This window comes from Brassica oleracea, chromosome C1, assembly GCF_000695525.1.
Source record: "Brassica oleracea var. oleracea cultivar TO1000 chromosome C1, BOL, whole genome shotgun sequence".
Classification (NCBI taxonomy): Eukaryota; Viridiplantae; Streptophyta; class Magnoliopsida; order Brassicales; family Brassicaceae; genus Brassica; species Brassica oleracea.
Window position 1 is genome coordinate 40,136,630 of NC_027748.1, and position 15,373 is coordinate 40,152,002.

General features: G+C 35.2%; 4 protein-coding genes across 4 annotated transcripts; 3 read left to right on the forward strand and 1 right to left on the reverse strand.

The window, feature by feature from the left end:
• Positions 1–5,043: 5,043 nt before the first annotated feature.
• Positions 5,044–6,381, forward strand: LOC106327048 (dihydroneopterin aldolase 1). Its single transcript, XM_013765058.1, has 3 exons — positions 5,044–5,175; positions 5,763–5,979; positions 6,049–6,381. The coding sequence occupies exons 1-3, from the start codon at positions 5,127–5,129 to the stop codon at positions 6,242–6,244; spliced, it is 462 nt and encodes a 153-aa protein (XP_013620512.1). The 5' UTR covers positions 5,044–5,126; the 3' UTR covers positions 6,245–6,381.
• On the reverse strand, positions 6,313–7,347 carry LOC106327039 (protein LURP-one-related 10). Its single transcript, XM_013765046.1, has 3 exons — positions 7,071–7,347; positions 6,674–6,904; positions 6,313–6,577 (listed from the first exon to the last, which is right to left on the reverse strand). The coding sequence occupies exons 1-3, from the start codon at positions 7,278–7,280 to the stop codon at positions 6,434–6,436; spliced, it is 585 nt and encodes a 194-aa protein (XP_013620500.1). The 5' UTR covers positions 7,281–7,347; the 3' UTR covers positions 6,313–6,433.
• A 1,206-nt stretch (positions 7,348–8,553) lies between these two features.
• LOC106343077 (ras-related protein RABD1) lies at positions 8,554–10,557 on the forward strand. The gene is made up of 8 exons (XM_013782205.1): positions 8,554–8,663; positions 8,748–8,820; positions 8,896–8,943; positions 9,064–9,111; positions 9,203–9,274; positions 9,393–9,548; positions 9,866–9,969; positions 10,251–10,557. The coding sequence occupies exons 1-8, from the start codon at positions 8,650–8,652 to the stop codon at positions 10,354–10,356; spliced, it is 621 nt and encodes a 206-aa protein (XP_013637659.1). The 5' UTR covers positions 8,554–8,649; the 3' UTR covers positions 10,357–10,557.
• A 508-nt stretch (positions 10,558–11,065) lies between these two features.
• On the forward strand, positions 11,066–14,422 carry LOC106336618 (lysine--tRNA ligase). Its single transcript, XM_013778100.1, has 15 exons — positions 11,066–11,247; positions 11,333–11,408; positions 11,502–11,561; positions 11,643–11,808; positions 11,887–11,980; positions 12,075–12,160; positions 12,249–12,352; positions 12,441–12,503; positions 12,634–12,759; positions 12,861–13,240; positions 13,327–13,483; positions 13,571–13,714; positions 13,786–13,998; positions 14,078–14,132; positions 14,206–14,422. Exons 1-15 carry the CDS (start codon positions 11,147–11,149, stop codon positions 14,235–14,237), a joined length of 1,857 nt encoding a protein of 618 aa, XP_013633554.1. The 5' UTR covers positions 11,066–11,146; the 3' UTR covers positions 14,238–14,422.
• Positions 14,423–15,373: the final 951 nt, after the last annotated feature.

Sequence of the window (15,373 nt, forward strand, 5' to 3'; positions counted from 1 at the left end):
CTCCAGGGCCGATTTTTGGTGTCTCCGGGCGAGAGGTCCCGAGCGACTTTGGTGTGTCGCTCCAACGGGTCACTCTGGATCGGGAGCGACCTTGGTAGGTCGCTCTGAGAGGTCGCTCCAGGGTCATCTAAGACTGTTCGGAGTAACGAGAACGCGAGCGACTTCATGGCGTCGCTTTAGGAAGGTCGCTCTGAGAAGTGGGACACAGCGACTTCGTGATGTCGCTCCGGGAGGTCGCTCTGGGCAAGTCGCTTCACGGGGTGAGTATGGCGAGCGACTTCACGGGGTCGCTCCAGCTAGGTCGCTCTGAGAGGTGCTTTGGAGCGACCTCATGACGTCGCTGCGGAACCTCGCTCCCCTGCTCTGCTCGTCCAATGATCGCTTTAAACACTTCTTTTGAGCTCCAAATGCACCCAAATGCCTCCAAGAACTCCATGTGGTACTCCAATACCTGATAAAGACTCATGTATGCAAAATGCAACCTAAACATGGCTAAATCTTAGTCTATATGATCAAAATGCACATGGGTGAATGGATAAAACAATGTAAATATGCAAGATATCATATGTTAATATCATTTAAATTTAATTACATATTCTATCAAATAGAAAAAAATATTGTTTGGATTAATAAAATTGATTTATATGTCTGTACCAATTTAATTATATATGTAATAGTTATCAATTTTTGATTATTCAATATATATTTATTATTTCATGATATGTAAAAACATATAATACATAAAATAATTTTTATATATAATGTTCATTTCCGTGTAAGGCGCTAGTTTTAACCTAGTAGTAAAATGTATTGATTAGAGGCGCCTGCCATTCTTTATTCTATGTCCATTACTTTAAGACATCTTGACACGATCAATCCTATCGTTACAAGATCATGCATATAGGTTCACGCATACAATTGAGTTTAAATTTCACTTTAAAATCTAAATGATGGTCTTATGCGACAACGTTTGACAACAAATGTGCTTCATGCCACTGGAGTGCGGTGGTCACTGGCCCTAGTTATGCTTCGCACTAAAGGAACAAGCAGTCTCTAATGCATCATTCATGCATGATCATTCTTTTTCTATCGCATTATAATTTAGCCAACCCACTCTTTATATATCAGGAATTCTTAAATTATATTTAGCATGACTAGAGATTCGTTGAGTTGTTTCACACATCACAGCCACATGCCTATTATTTAAATTGCTCATGAGTTAAGAAGCCTTTCTGCTTTATGTGGTAAATCATTTCCGAGAGAGAATGTGAAAGCCCCGGTGGCCACGCGCTGTGGAAATCTGGTGTGGTGCGGATTCGAACTCGGATCCCTTAGGGATCCACGGAACGCCTTGACCACCTGACCACAGACGCGTGGTTGCCTTTCTGCTTTATTTAAACACGATGAATACCATTGCGATTGCTTTATTAAAAACTAGTATTATCACCCCGTGCTAAAGCACGGGAAAACTTTTCTACTATTTAAATTATCTTTAAAAAATCGTAATAGTTTTATTTTTTGGTTAATAATAATTGAACTTATTTAAACACATTTTTTGGAGCTGCATACCACCTAGAAATATCATATATCTGATTCATCGGTTTTATGTGTGTTTATTTTGTAAATAAGTCTTCTTAAAATAAATTTACTTAAAATTAATGTAATAAAAACCATGAAACTAAACATGTATATAAAACAGTTATTTTTTTATAATAGACTTACAAAAGTTTTTAAAATCCTCTAATACACTCTTTTATAAGAAAACATGTAAAATAGTTATTTAAAAATTATTAAAATATGTGTAATAATAAATGTGTGTGAAATTTGTTTCTGTTCAGAGGAAGAACTGGACAGAAGGAGAAAGAAAAGAGGTCGACAGAAGAAGAATGAAGATACGAAGAAGAGAGTAGAATCTAGGTTAAAAAAAAAGTAAAATAAATAAGATTAAAAGGTAAATAGAAAATAAAACAGTTTCTGATCGTGATTTTATCTTAAACATAGTGGTGATATTGTGAGAAAATTTAGGAATTTAGGTATTTGCCGTTTTTTAAATTGGGACCAGAACTTTTTTTTCTTAAATGGGCATTATTTTTTTGTAAATAAATTCCATGTGTCACTATTTGATTTGATAGATGACTTGTGCTTTAGTATATAATGGATAACTACGATTAATGGATAGTTTAACGATATATATTGAAAAGGTTAAAACAAGCTATTAACTCTTGAAAACGGATGTTATGCATTATCATCTTATATATTAAAACAGAAGTCACAACCTTGATTCATGTGTGATTTTTTAAACAATTGACCTATTCCTAAAAAGTCATGTTACATTTAATATCTAATCTTATCATTTAAATTTTGGGTCTACTAGAAAATTTTATTGGGCTATCACTAATTAGATTTAAACAATAGATGATCCATTGGATTTATAAATAATATAAATTAAATATATATAATTTAATGTTGTAATACTATACCTCCATATGTTAAATATTTAAATATTTGTCGATGTTAACTTTTAAAATTATGAAGATTTCTTTTTAAATAAAAAAAAATCATATTATCTAACAATGATTAATCTTTACTACCTTAAACCAATGAAAACAAATTTTAAACTATATAGTTTATTTTAAAAATTAAACAAAAACTAAATATTTTATTATTTACTCGATAATATAAATCTATGAAGCGAAAAGTTTAATTTTTTAAAAAATTTCTAAATTTGTTAAATGTTACAAGATCTTTGAATATGACCGTAAAATAATATTTTACTAATCTTTATATGTATAGTTACGATTTTAATAATGAAATAATAGTCCGAAAATATATATATAGAAGAAGATACAAATACATTTGAAAGTTTGAAACAATCTATTCAATGAAAAAAATAGACCGTAAATTTATTATGTTTAAAAAAATTATAGACACATATATATTAGAATATATACCAATTTACAATTGAAAACAAAATATTTATATAAAAATAAATAAAAACAAAAATCCGCGCAACGGAGATCTAGTTCTAAATTTAAAACTAATTAACAATAACAACGATACATTTGAACGAAGAACTATGTCTTAAATTTCATCTTTAACTATCTACTTCGTTGAGTCGTATCAACTGGTGAACTTATAAAGTATTCAACTATCCAAATATATGACGACGAGATAAAATAATACGACCCGTAATTCAAGTTTGAATTAAATCATAAAAGAACCGGATATTTAGTCAGCGATATTATCGGCATATGAGATGGTGGAACTTCAGCGTTGTCGTCACGCTAGTCATTGACTGCACAATTATAATAACTTCAGTTAACAAACAAAATAGTGAAAATAGAAAACACAATTGTCTTAGAATCATTTGAGCGTTGAAGATGATGGGTTTTTGTCTCAACCACAATTTTTAGTGCTACTTTCTCGAGAGCTTTTGCTTTTCTCTGGATCTTTCCAACGCCAAGAGTTCGTGTGACACTTTTCTCCAGTCCTGTTTACCCTTTGGAATACATTACAGCCCTTTGATCCAGACATTTGATTCTTTTGGACAGATCATTGTCAAATCCAAATTCTGCAGCTGCTGATCTATATATATTGCTATAAAAGAATTAATTTTAGTTGTTTGGATTTTGAATTGTGATTAATTTTTATGAACCATTAGTTTTGGTCGAGACATGTTCCTAGGATAGTACAAGTATCGATCATGATAGCTAGTAACTTATCAGTGACGTCAATGTTATATAATATTAGCACAAACGAATTGGTTATTTTGATTATGATATTTAGTTTAAACAATCTCAAGAGAAGTAAGAATAATAATTCATGAAGCACTAAGAAAAGAATGAAGTTTATTTTACATAAGAATGAACGTAAAAAAAAAAAGAATGAACGTAAAAGATATATAGAACACCAGATTATATTGTAAGCGGAGCTTCTCTCTCTTCTTCGATCTCTCTCTACGATCTTTCACGAAGAAGAGATCGAGATAAAGCTTTTTTGTTTTGTCGCCGGTTTCTCTCGGTGACTCTGTCTTTGGTATACTTGGTCAGTTCGACGAGTATAGCCGGCTTCTGACTCCGGTGGCTTGCGGTCTTTTCAACGGAGCTGTCCGGATTTTGATTCCGTGCCGCGTTCTTCTCGATGACGACAGCGGCTTTACACTGGGTTCGATCCCGGTTTCGTTGATCGATGTTTCCCGCTCTTCTCTGTCCAATCGCCTCTCTTTCCTCAGTCTCGATGTCATCGCTTCCTCTCCTCGCGCGAGTTGTTTCATCTTCGAGCTTTTTCTTATCATTAAAGGTGACCATTTCTCAAGCAGGAAGATCGACAGTGGTGGGATCGATTGTAGGCGATTCGTTCTTCTGGAAACATAGATCTGGTGTGCGACTTGAACAACCGTAAAGATGGTTCCTTAGTGAGTTGTTCTTCATCGGTAAGGCTCTACTTGACAGCGGAGTTCCGTCGAATTTCCCCACAATCGCCGGTGGAAGGCCGTCTGCTCTCTCTTTGACGCGTGTCTCAGAACGCCGGACGTTCGTTCACGTGTCCGTCCACGTGGTGGGACGCGTGGATGCCTTCCTCAACGGGTTTTCTCTTTTTGGGTTTTGGGCCCAAAGTGTTTGTAATGTTCGGACATGTTGTTTGGGTCTTGTTTGTTTGTTTGTGTTGGATTTGGTCCAGTTGGGCCATGTCCTATTTAATAAAATTCCGGTGAAAAAAAAATGTAAAAGACATAATCCGCATGAGCACGAGGATGGTTGAGTGGTGTGGTGTAGTAGAAAATTAATAAAGCTCTTTTACCGATTAGATTCATAAGGTAGTTAGGATATGGACAAAGTCGTTTTAGCTTTTGTTTTGTTTTGTTTCTTTTTTCCTGAAATTTTGCGACTCTCTCTAATGTAAAGTTGCACGAAGAAAATAAGATATTGGATGGACCAGGAAGAAGAAAGACTAAATGACTCTCGATATTGGGCCTTTAGAATTATTTTACATTGGCCCACCATCATACCCTCTCTACCTGCTCCATTTAACTTCCTTCTTAAATAAGAAAAACTGATTTCCTCCTATCGCTCCCTGTCTCTCTCACTCATCTAATCTTTGATCCTGTTGCCGAGAACGGTGGAGAGATGTACAGCTCACTTGAAACGACGGCTCTGGCGACGTTGTCACCGCGAGGTATGTCCTAAGTTTCTTAATTGGATAACAGAGATCGAGAGATGTGTATTATTAACATCTGATTTTACTTCTTTAGTTTTCAGTTAATATTTGGAATTAATTTATCTGTTGACATGATTTACTGTTCAGACAACACCATTCCTTGAATCTCATTAGTTAGTTAACGTGTCGTTAATATTTGGAATTAATTTATCTCTTGAAATGATTTACTGTTCAGACAACACCATTCCTTGAATCTCATTAGTTAGTTAACGTGTCGTAGTTTTACAAACTCTGGTTTCTGATAATTTTCTCTGTTGGCTAATAAAAAAATTTCAAGGAGAATGAAAAAAGACATAACACTCTGTACAATTGATGACATCAAAAGTTAAAAGTTGTTTAGTTGCTATGTTTATCTCTAATCTTGTGCGTAATGTGGACTTAATGTGGATTTATTATAGTAAATGTTACTGCGTAAATAAGTAACCAAAGATAGATAATCCTGCTTATTTGTTGCAAAAGCTTGTGTGTATAAATTGTGACATAACTCTTGTTTTGTAAAGCTTTTTATCTTAAGCCTTAAGCTTACATGCAGTTTTATTATATAGTTCTTGGAAGAGAATCATCGGAGAAAGACATGTCAATGTCTGGAGGAGACAAACTGATACTCAAAGGGTTAAAGTTTTACGGTTACCATGGAGCGATTCCAGAAGAGAAGACTTTAGGGCAGATGTTTCTTGTTGACATTGATGCGTGGGTGAGTCTTAAAAAGGCTGGTGAATCAGACAACTTAGATGACACAATCAGCTACGTTGACATTTTCAGGTTACCAATACAACTTATCCATGTCCATCACTACATATAGTTTATATGGTTTGATTATTGGTTTTGCAGCATAGCTAAAGAAATTGTAGAAGGGCCATCAAGAAACCTTCTGGAGACAGTCGCAGAACTCATCGCGTCCAAAACGCTTGAAACGTTTCCTCGGATAACCGCTGTTCGGGTGAAGGTATCGAAGCCAAATGTTGCACTTATCAAGACTACTATTGATTACTTAGGGGTCGAGATTTTCCGACAGCAAAAGTATTGATTCAAGGAACTGAATAAACTTTTGTTTTCAATAATCCTTTTGTCGAGGCAAAGAGAACTGTATCCATTAAATTATTTTTATCATATTTGTTATCAAACGCATTTTATAAAACTTTTACAAATATCAAGAATTAAATATGCCGTCTTTCATATAATAATATAAATCAAGAACCATTTATTAGAAAATTGTTTAGTCTTCGGAATCTTCTCGGTTAATGTCATCGAGAATTACAATGAGAGAGACTATAAACGCATAATCAACGTTCGGATAAACCGTAACCGAGAAATTACTCTTCCCTATCAATATGCTCTGCGCGGTATGTTTCTTGTGCATCTGATAACAAAAATTAATCGATCATACTATATAACTAGAGCTACCACGGTTGGGTTTAGATTTTTGAGACAAATAATCGAAAAAAATGATGATTACCTGAGCAACAATGACGTCAGATTTTCCAGCATAGATGACAGATGACCGGTCGATCCAACTTCCTTTGACATGGAAGTCGCATTCCTTCATTTCCTTATTATGAGCCAAGAAAACATCTAGCTTTGGCTTAATCAGCTGAAACATCGACGATCGTTTCAATGTGTATACCAAATCATTTTGGTCTGTGCTCTTTCCTCTAAACACTTGCCACCTATCGTGAAGGCTCACCTTCTACAAATTCATATTTCAATAAGAAAAAATGTTAAATCATGGCCATTACCATTAGGGAAAGGTTTTAGCTACGAATGATTAAGGATGATGTTAACATATCTTAATAAACTGAACACAGTTTTTTGAAAAAATATATTTTACCAGAATAGAAAGTGTATGTTCTTACATTTTCTTTCAAAGTCAAAATGGGAGTGTCTGATGCGTCGAGTAAGATCCTTTTGTCGGAAAGACTAAACAATGGTTCCTTGACTTTGAAAAGGAGATTGCCGTTGACGTCTGTGACGGCGAAGTTACCATCTGTTATCGTCATCACCTTTCGTACGATTCCCAACTCTACCGGATACGGTGCACAAAAGTTAGGGCCCACGATCGCCATATTGAATCTTTTTTTTCTCTCTCTTCTGATTCTTGTATAAGATGATTAAGAATGAGATTGTGTACGTTTCTTCGTCATGTAAGTTTATTTATAACTAGGATTTTCCGTGTTAACGCGTGATGCATTTTTGTTTTGCTTAATACGTTACCAAAGCTGCAAACGCGTTGAATAAAAATATAGATTTGATGGGTAACAATAAATGATCGATTAGGGGAATCTATTTGTGAATTAAAAATTTACTTAGTTAAATTAAAGCCGTAGAATTAATAGAATTGTGATGCGGAAATCTTTATACTATTATTTGGAAATTGATTTTGTTTATTTGTTGTGATTTTCATGATTTTAGGTTATTTTGTTTATTTGTCATGTTTGAAATAATTTTAGCTAATTCATTAATACATTTGTCATGTTTTTAGTAATTTTAGTTGCTTCATTAATTTGTTAGTTTAGTTAATATTATTATTTCAAACTTTGTAATTTATTATGTTTCAAACCATTAACCAAAAAACCATGCATGACAAATAACATAATTATAGTTTAATAATAGTATAGATAATATGTATGTGATACGTGTGATGGACAATATACACAAAACTTACAAAACTTCTCGCAAAAGAATAATAACTTGAAACAATGTTTTTTCCTAAAAGGAAACATGCTACTCTTGTTCTTATTTAAGATATTGATCCGACTAGATTAAAGTTAAGAAGCTAAAATTTTGGTAAACAAACATATGATGCAAGCGTTAGCAGGATGGATTAGACGGAATCCACAACATTCGGTGAAAAAGATTTGTAGCTAGCCTACACCGTCAATCAACCATATCAAAGCTTTTATGATAAAGAATTCACACCATATTTGAAAGTATAAATCGATTTTCGGTTTTGTTGGTGATTTGAAGAGGTAAATAAAATTAAAAGAGACAAAGGTTCACCTTCTTATTTTACTTTATCACATAGAATAATTATATAATATATATACTAATAAGTATTCTTAAGATGATTATGCTCGTGTGCTAAGACACCTAGTTTTTTTGATGATAATTCTTTTGCCATATCTTATTCTCATCTCATCCCTCTCTTTGAACATTAAGGGGGGGAGGGGGCCCTTAGATTAGCTTCGTCTAACTCAAAGATTAGAGCCCGGCCCACTACTATAAAAAGCCCATATAAGAAGACAAAAAAGTCAACAATGTAAAAGAAATTAGTGCGACGAGGTCAAAGCTTCTTTATTGTCACGGGGACGTATCTCAATCTAGAAGTCGTGGGGTCCGGTCCCTTCAATGTTGTTGATAGCACTCTCCTTTGTTGTTTTCCTGGGAAAAAATTAATCAAATCGTAAAAACGCACTAACAAGCTTGAGGAAAATCATGAGCACCGAGTAGTAAGTGTTTGTTCTCTTCATTTACGCATTTGTATTCTCTACTTTCACGGCACTAGTCAGAGCGTTTATCGTTTATGTTTCTAGCGATTATCTGTTCAAGCTTTTGTTGATCGGTGACTCGTCTGTTGGAAAATCATGCCTCCTTCTCCGATTCGCCGTGAGTTTCTGAGATTCTCCTTTTTAATTTATCGATTATAGAATCTCAATTTGTTTTTTATTTTTTTGTTTACAGGATGATGCTTACATTGACAGTTACATTAGTACCATTGGTGTTGACTTCGTGAGTTCATTTTCTCACAATATCTTATTATATACATTCATCGTAACACTATATGATAAGATTAGAAGCATATACTATATGGTTGATTGATGCATACTTATAATCTCGTTCAAATGCCAGAAAATTAGGACTATTGAGCTGGATGGGAAGACCGTTAAGCTGCAAATCGTGAGTTTAATTTAATATTCTATTGATACTAATATGTTTTAGATAAACTATATATGTTATAATCATTTTTACTTTTGTTCTTTTTCTTCAGTGGGATACTGCTGGGCAAGAACGTTTCAGGACCATCACTAGCAGCTACTACAGAGGAGCTCATGGAATCATTGTGAGAAAGCTTACCTTTTTTTTTTTTGTTTATCTAGACTTTGTGTACTCTTTTTAGTAAAAAGAAGAATTTTGAAATGTTATCCAGCTGATGGGATTTAGTGATGATGTTGCAACAGATTGTGTACGACTGTACTGAGATGGAGAGCTTCAACAACGTGAAGCAGTGGTTGAGTGAGATCGACAGATATGCTAATGACAGTGTTTGCAAGCTTCTTATCGGTAACAAGAATGATATGGTTGAGAGTAAAGTTGTTTCCACCGAAACTGGAAAGGTAAGCTCTCAACCACTGTTAGTAGTTTCCTCTTGCAATTTTGTATTCCAGTTATGATTGTGTTTCTTTCCTATCTGCAGTTAGAACAGTTGCATTTGATGGTATCATCGTAGCACTAATCGTAACCGTGTGATGATATTACGAGTGTTGAGATTGTTGTATACCACAATTAAAGGGATAATGAATGTATATATATGATCATTGACCAAAGTCCAAAACTTAGAGTTTGCTTATGTTCAGTAGCCGTTTCTCCTGATACAACTGTGACATTGCTTATCTGTCGTTTCATCTATTAAACAACAAAAAAAACACTACAGGCCTTAGCGGATGAGCTTGGAATTCCATTTCTTGAGACCAGTGCTAAGGATTCTATCAACGTCGAACAAGCATTCTTAACTATTGCTGGCGAGATCAAGAAGAAGTATGCTTACTATCTTTTTTTTTTTTTTTCCTCACAGTTTATCTAATATTGCACTCTATGTTCCCTAGTGAAGCTGGTCTAAACTACTCTGCTTAATCGCCATTATACATCAAAGCATTCTCTGGTTTTTTTTTCTGCTGCAATTCATGAAATGAATGAAGCATTCATGTAAAGTTTTTAATCGGAAATTGTGAACTTGATCTTTTCATGTCTTTGTTCTCATTGTATCTACATTTGCTGTATCGATTGAGTGTGATCATATTATTCTTCTTTAATTTCAGAATGGGAAGCCAGCCTAATGCAAACAATACATCTGGAAGTGGAACTGTTCAGATGAAAGGTCAGCCAATTCTAGAGAACAATGGCGGTTGCTGCAGTAGTAGTTAAGCAAACTGTTATCAAAAACTATGTGAGACTTACTTTTTCTGTTCTTACGATGTGTTGTGAGAACCAATGGCTGGAAACTTTATTTCATGTCACTGTGACATTGTGTCCGAATAATCTTTATGGTGTTAGTTGCTATAATCTTGTCTCTGGTACATCTTTTTTTTTTTTGACTAAAGTATAGTATATAGTACATCTTGACATATAATTCTATGATCATCTTATGCTATGCTGTTTAGGAACTTTGATCTGTTTCATTCATGCACATATTAATCTGATTTCTATTTAAAATTTCAAAGTAATTCTATGGTTTATTGTTTAATTGATGTGTTTACTTGATTTCATAGATGAAGATATAGGTCAATCTTTGATTCTGCAGTTAATTTGTGAATTTTAAACATGTGTAGTCTCTACTAAAGGAAGTCATAAATGATATAAAAAAAAATAAAAATTTCCCTTCGGATTTTAGTGCGGTTTAGCTTTCGCTAATCAACGTTCGGGAAATCATCGAATCGACTCGGGTTTGGCCGAACAAAGGAAAAACGAAACCGAGTTAAATCTAAAATCAAAATCGTTAATTTTGAGCGAACCGGTTCGGTTAGTCCATAAACCGAGAGAAGCCAATACGCCCTAATGAGCGATGAGTCACTAATGGGCTTGGGCCCGCACGAAAAAGAAAGAAAGAGAAGAATAAACCCTAAAGAAGAAGAAGACTCATCTCTTACTTGTTCCTCTATCTTCATCTTCTTCGCCGTCTTCTCCATCTTCTTAACGGGAACGGTTTCTGATCTCTATGGAAGGTTCAGCTGATCAAACCACGCAAGCAATTTCGAAACTATCCATGGACTCTACCACCTCCTCGACCGCTGATGGAGCTGGAGCTCCGAGTAAAAAGTAACGCTTCAGTTCTCTCCCTTGATTTACTTTTCCGAATCTTCGTATGGAATCTGAGTATAGTGCTCTCGTGAAATTGTCTCAGTGCTCTGAAGAAGGAACTGAAGATGAAGCAGAGAGAGGAAGAGCGGAGACGCAAGGAAGAAGAAAAGGCCAAACAAGTAATCACTCCTTTCATCTCATTCGTAAACGAACGAACGATCGATCGATCGCACATTTGATTGTTTAAGAGAGATTTCGTTTGATTGATTCAGGCTCCCAAGGCAACCTCACAGAAGGCTGTGGCAGCAGATGATGAGGATATGGATCCAACGGTATATACAATCATCTTATGCAATGCAGATAGATTTGTATGTTTGTATGAATGTATGAATCATCAAGTGTTTCTTTTGCAGCAATACTTTGAGAACAGATTGAAATACCTTGCGGCTGAGAAGGCTAAGGGGGAGAATCCATACCCTCACAAGTTTGCTGTGACAATGTCTATTCCTGAGTATATTGAGAAGTACGGTGGTTTGAACAATGGTGATCATGTTGAAGACGCTCAAGTTTCTCTAGCTGGTATGTTGTAACCTCTAATTGGGATTTACCCTTACACTGTAGAGGATGTTGATTTGTTTTGTTTTAAAATTTTGATAGGGAGGATTATGAGCAAGAGATCTTCCTCTTCCAAGCTCTTCTTCTATGATCTGCATGGTGAGGATTTCAAGGTCCAAGTTATGGCTGATGCAAGGTGAAATGCTTTGTTTACTGGCCTCTCCTCGTTACAAACTTATTGCTGTTGGATAGATTTACTTAGGTGTGGTGCTTTTTTTTGCTTGTCTCAGCAAGTCAGGATTGGATGAAGCTGAGTTTTCGAAGCTCCATGCGAATACTAAGCGTGGTGATATTGTTGGTGTCACTGGGTTTCCAGGTTTGTGCAGCCTCGGTTCTTTTTTATTGCTCATTCTTTTGGCTTACCCTATCATCCTTTTTCACTGGTTACATTACTCTAATTTCAGGGAAGACTAAGAGAGGAGAGTTGAGTATTTTCCCCCGATCGTTTATTCTTCTGTCTCATTGCCTCCACATGATGCCGAGGAAAGCTGAGAATGTTAATGCAAAGGTAAAGCAGTTTCACCGTGGCTGCTGTGATTCCTTTAAGAGTCATCTTCTTTTGCACTAATCTGTTTCACTTTTTTTCCAATATGTAGAAACCTGAAAACTGGATTCCAGGTGAACCAAGAAATCCTGAAGCATATGTTCTGAAAGATCAGGTAAAATCAGTTTTCCAAAGGGCTATAAAGATCGGTGTAGCCTCTTACATTATTTAATATCAGTGATTTAGTTTCTAGTGTCTCTAACTGGCCAAGAATTTGATGTTTGTTTGTTTTTTGTTGCTGTCAGGAATCTCGATATCGCCAGCGTTATCTTGATCTGATGTTGAACGTGGAGGTTCGCCAGATATTCAAAACCAGAGCTAATATCATTTCCTACGTCCGCAGATTCCTTGACAATCAAAGATTCTTGGAGGTTTCTAATTTTCTTACAAAACCTATATTCGTTCTTTGCATACTGTCTCTGATTTCAAATAGTCGTATTCGTGCATTTGATATTCTTAAATTTTTCTGTAGGTTGAGACGCCTATGATGAACATGATTGCTGGAGGAGCAGCTGCCCGACCATTCGTGACACACCACAACGATCTAGACATGAGGCTGTACATGCGTATCGCACCCGAACTCTTTCTGAAGCAACTTATTGTCGGTGGCTTGGAGCGTGTGTACGAGATTGGAAAGCAGTTCAGAAACGAGGGTATTGACCTGACCCACAACCCGGAGTTCACCACTTGCGAGTTCTATATGGCTTTCGCTGACTACAACGACCTCATGAAAATGACTGAGGATATGTTGAGTGGCATGGTCAAAGAGTTGACAGGCGGTTACAAGATCAAGTATCATGCTAATGGGTATGACAAGGAGCCAATCGAAATCGACTTCACTCCTCCGTTCAGGTTTGAGTCAAATCAGTATTTCCAGTGATTAAAACAAAGCAAGCTTAACTATGGTAATGATATATATAATTTTTTGTTTTTTGTAGGAGGATTGAGATGATAGGAGAGTTGGAGAAGGTGGCTAACCTTAATATACCAAAAGACTTGGCTAGTGAAGAGGCCAACAAGTATCTGATTGATGCGTGTGCCAAGTTCGACGTGAAATGCCCACCTCCTCAGACAACAGCTCGTCTGCTAGATAAAGTAAGTAACATCTTCTCTCTCACTCTTTCATGTCTTGAGATCTAGCATAAGAAAATTAAAATGTGATATGATGTCTCTTTTTGGCAGCTTGTTGGAGAATTTCTGGAAGTGTCCTGTGTGAACCCGACTTTCATCATCAACCATCCCGAGATCATGTCTCCCTTGGCAAAATGGCATAGATCAAACAATGTTCTCACCGAGAGATTCGAGCTCTTTATCAACAAACATGAAGTAAGCACTAGCTAACTATGAATTTTTGTTTAGAGTTGTTTTATACTAACATATTATAAACTTGACCGCAGCTCTGCAACGCCTACACCGAGTTGAACGACCCTGTGGTCCAGCGTCAAAGGTTTGCTGATCAGCTCAAAGATAGGCAGTCTGGAGACGATGAGGCGATGGCTTTAGATGAAACTTTCTGCAGTGCTTTGGAATATGGATTAGCTCCTACGGGTGGTTGGGGGTTGGGTATTGACAGACTTGCCATGCTGTTCACTGACTCGCAGAACATCAAGGTCAGTCTCTTATCTCATTCTCTGTTACTGATTTGATCCTATGGACTATACTCATGAATTGAAATTGTAAATGTATCAGGAAGTTATTCTCTTCCCGGCAATGAGGCCACAAGATGATCCAGCAGCCGCTAAAGGTACGATCTAACTGATAGTGTAGTAATAATAATCCGTGTTTGGATTGCAACTTGATGCTATTTTTTTTTGCAGCTTCTTTGCAAGCAGGGAACAAAGGAGAGTAGAGCACAGTTTTCATCTCTTTTTGCCTCTAAAGCCTTTAAAGTTTGGTAGTCAAATTGCTATGATGCAACAAACTCTTCTCAAATTACTTTTAATTGCGATGTATGAACGACCATATTCTCTACAAACAAAACAAGTTACTAGCAAAAACCTTTCTATTGCATTTTGGAAAATCGTTTACCGTTTATAATCGTGGTTTTAAATAGTTAAGATTTTGTTTCTTTCACCCACTATGATGCCGGAATCAGATCAATGGCCGCTGAACCGCACAGCAACCTCAGAAACCTCATCAAATTGGCAGCACAAGCTGTTTAGGAGCGTTGATAGAAAAAAAAGAAGCTGTTTGGGAGCTAGATACAGCTTGTTGTGACATAGATGTACTCTAAAGAAACATATCTCACCGACTTTGAAGACTTCAGCTATGAAACTAATTTTCAAGACACTCAACTCTCATCATGGAATCATGCAAAATCCCCTATATATTAATTGAGAAGCATTTAGAAAATTATAACCTTAATTTTGTATTAATTAAAAAAAATTCCAAATCCTAGGTGGCACTCTAAATGACTTCTAAATTCTATTTCAAAGAATTCTAGAGCATCTAATATAAAATATAGTTTAATCTAATGGTATCACATTATTTTATAATTATATAACACTAGAGAACATTATATTAACCTAAAATATAGAAAGTGTGTATTATTTCCTTAAATAAAAGCTACGAAATTACCTAATATGATTTACATATATATGGCAATTAATGATTATGAATAATAAAGATTTGATAAAAAAATTTGCATCCTTCTTCATTTTTGTTTAAATTTATATTATTAAAAAAAATTAAACAATCACATTAACCATATAATAAAAAAAATTAGATTTTTTCTTATATGTTATATTTTTTTTTTTTTAAATGACTTTAAATTACAAAAATGAGGAAACCTTATATGTTATATATATTTTTTTAAATGACTTTAAAATACAAAAATGAGGACACCTTATATATTATATTTTTCTTATATGTTAGAATTTTCTTATATGTTATATTTTGAATTTTTTAAAAACGACTTTAAATTACAAAAATGTAAGTTTACCTTAAATAAACGACTATAAACATTAAAATGACATGTATCAATTC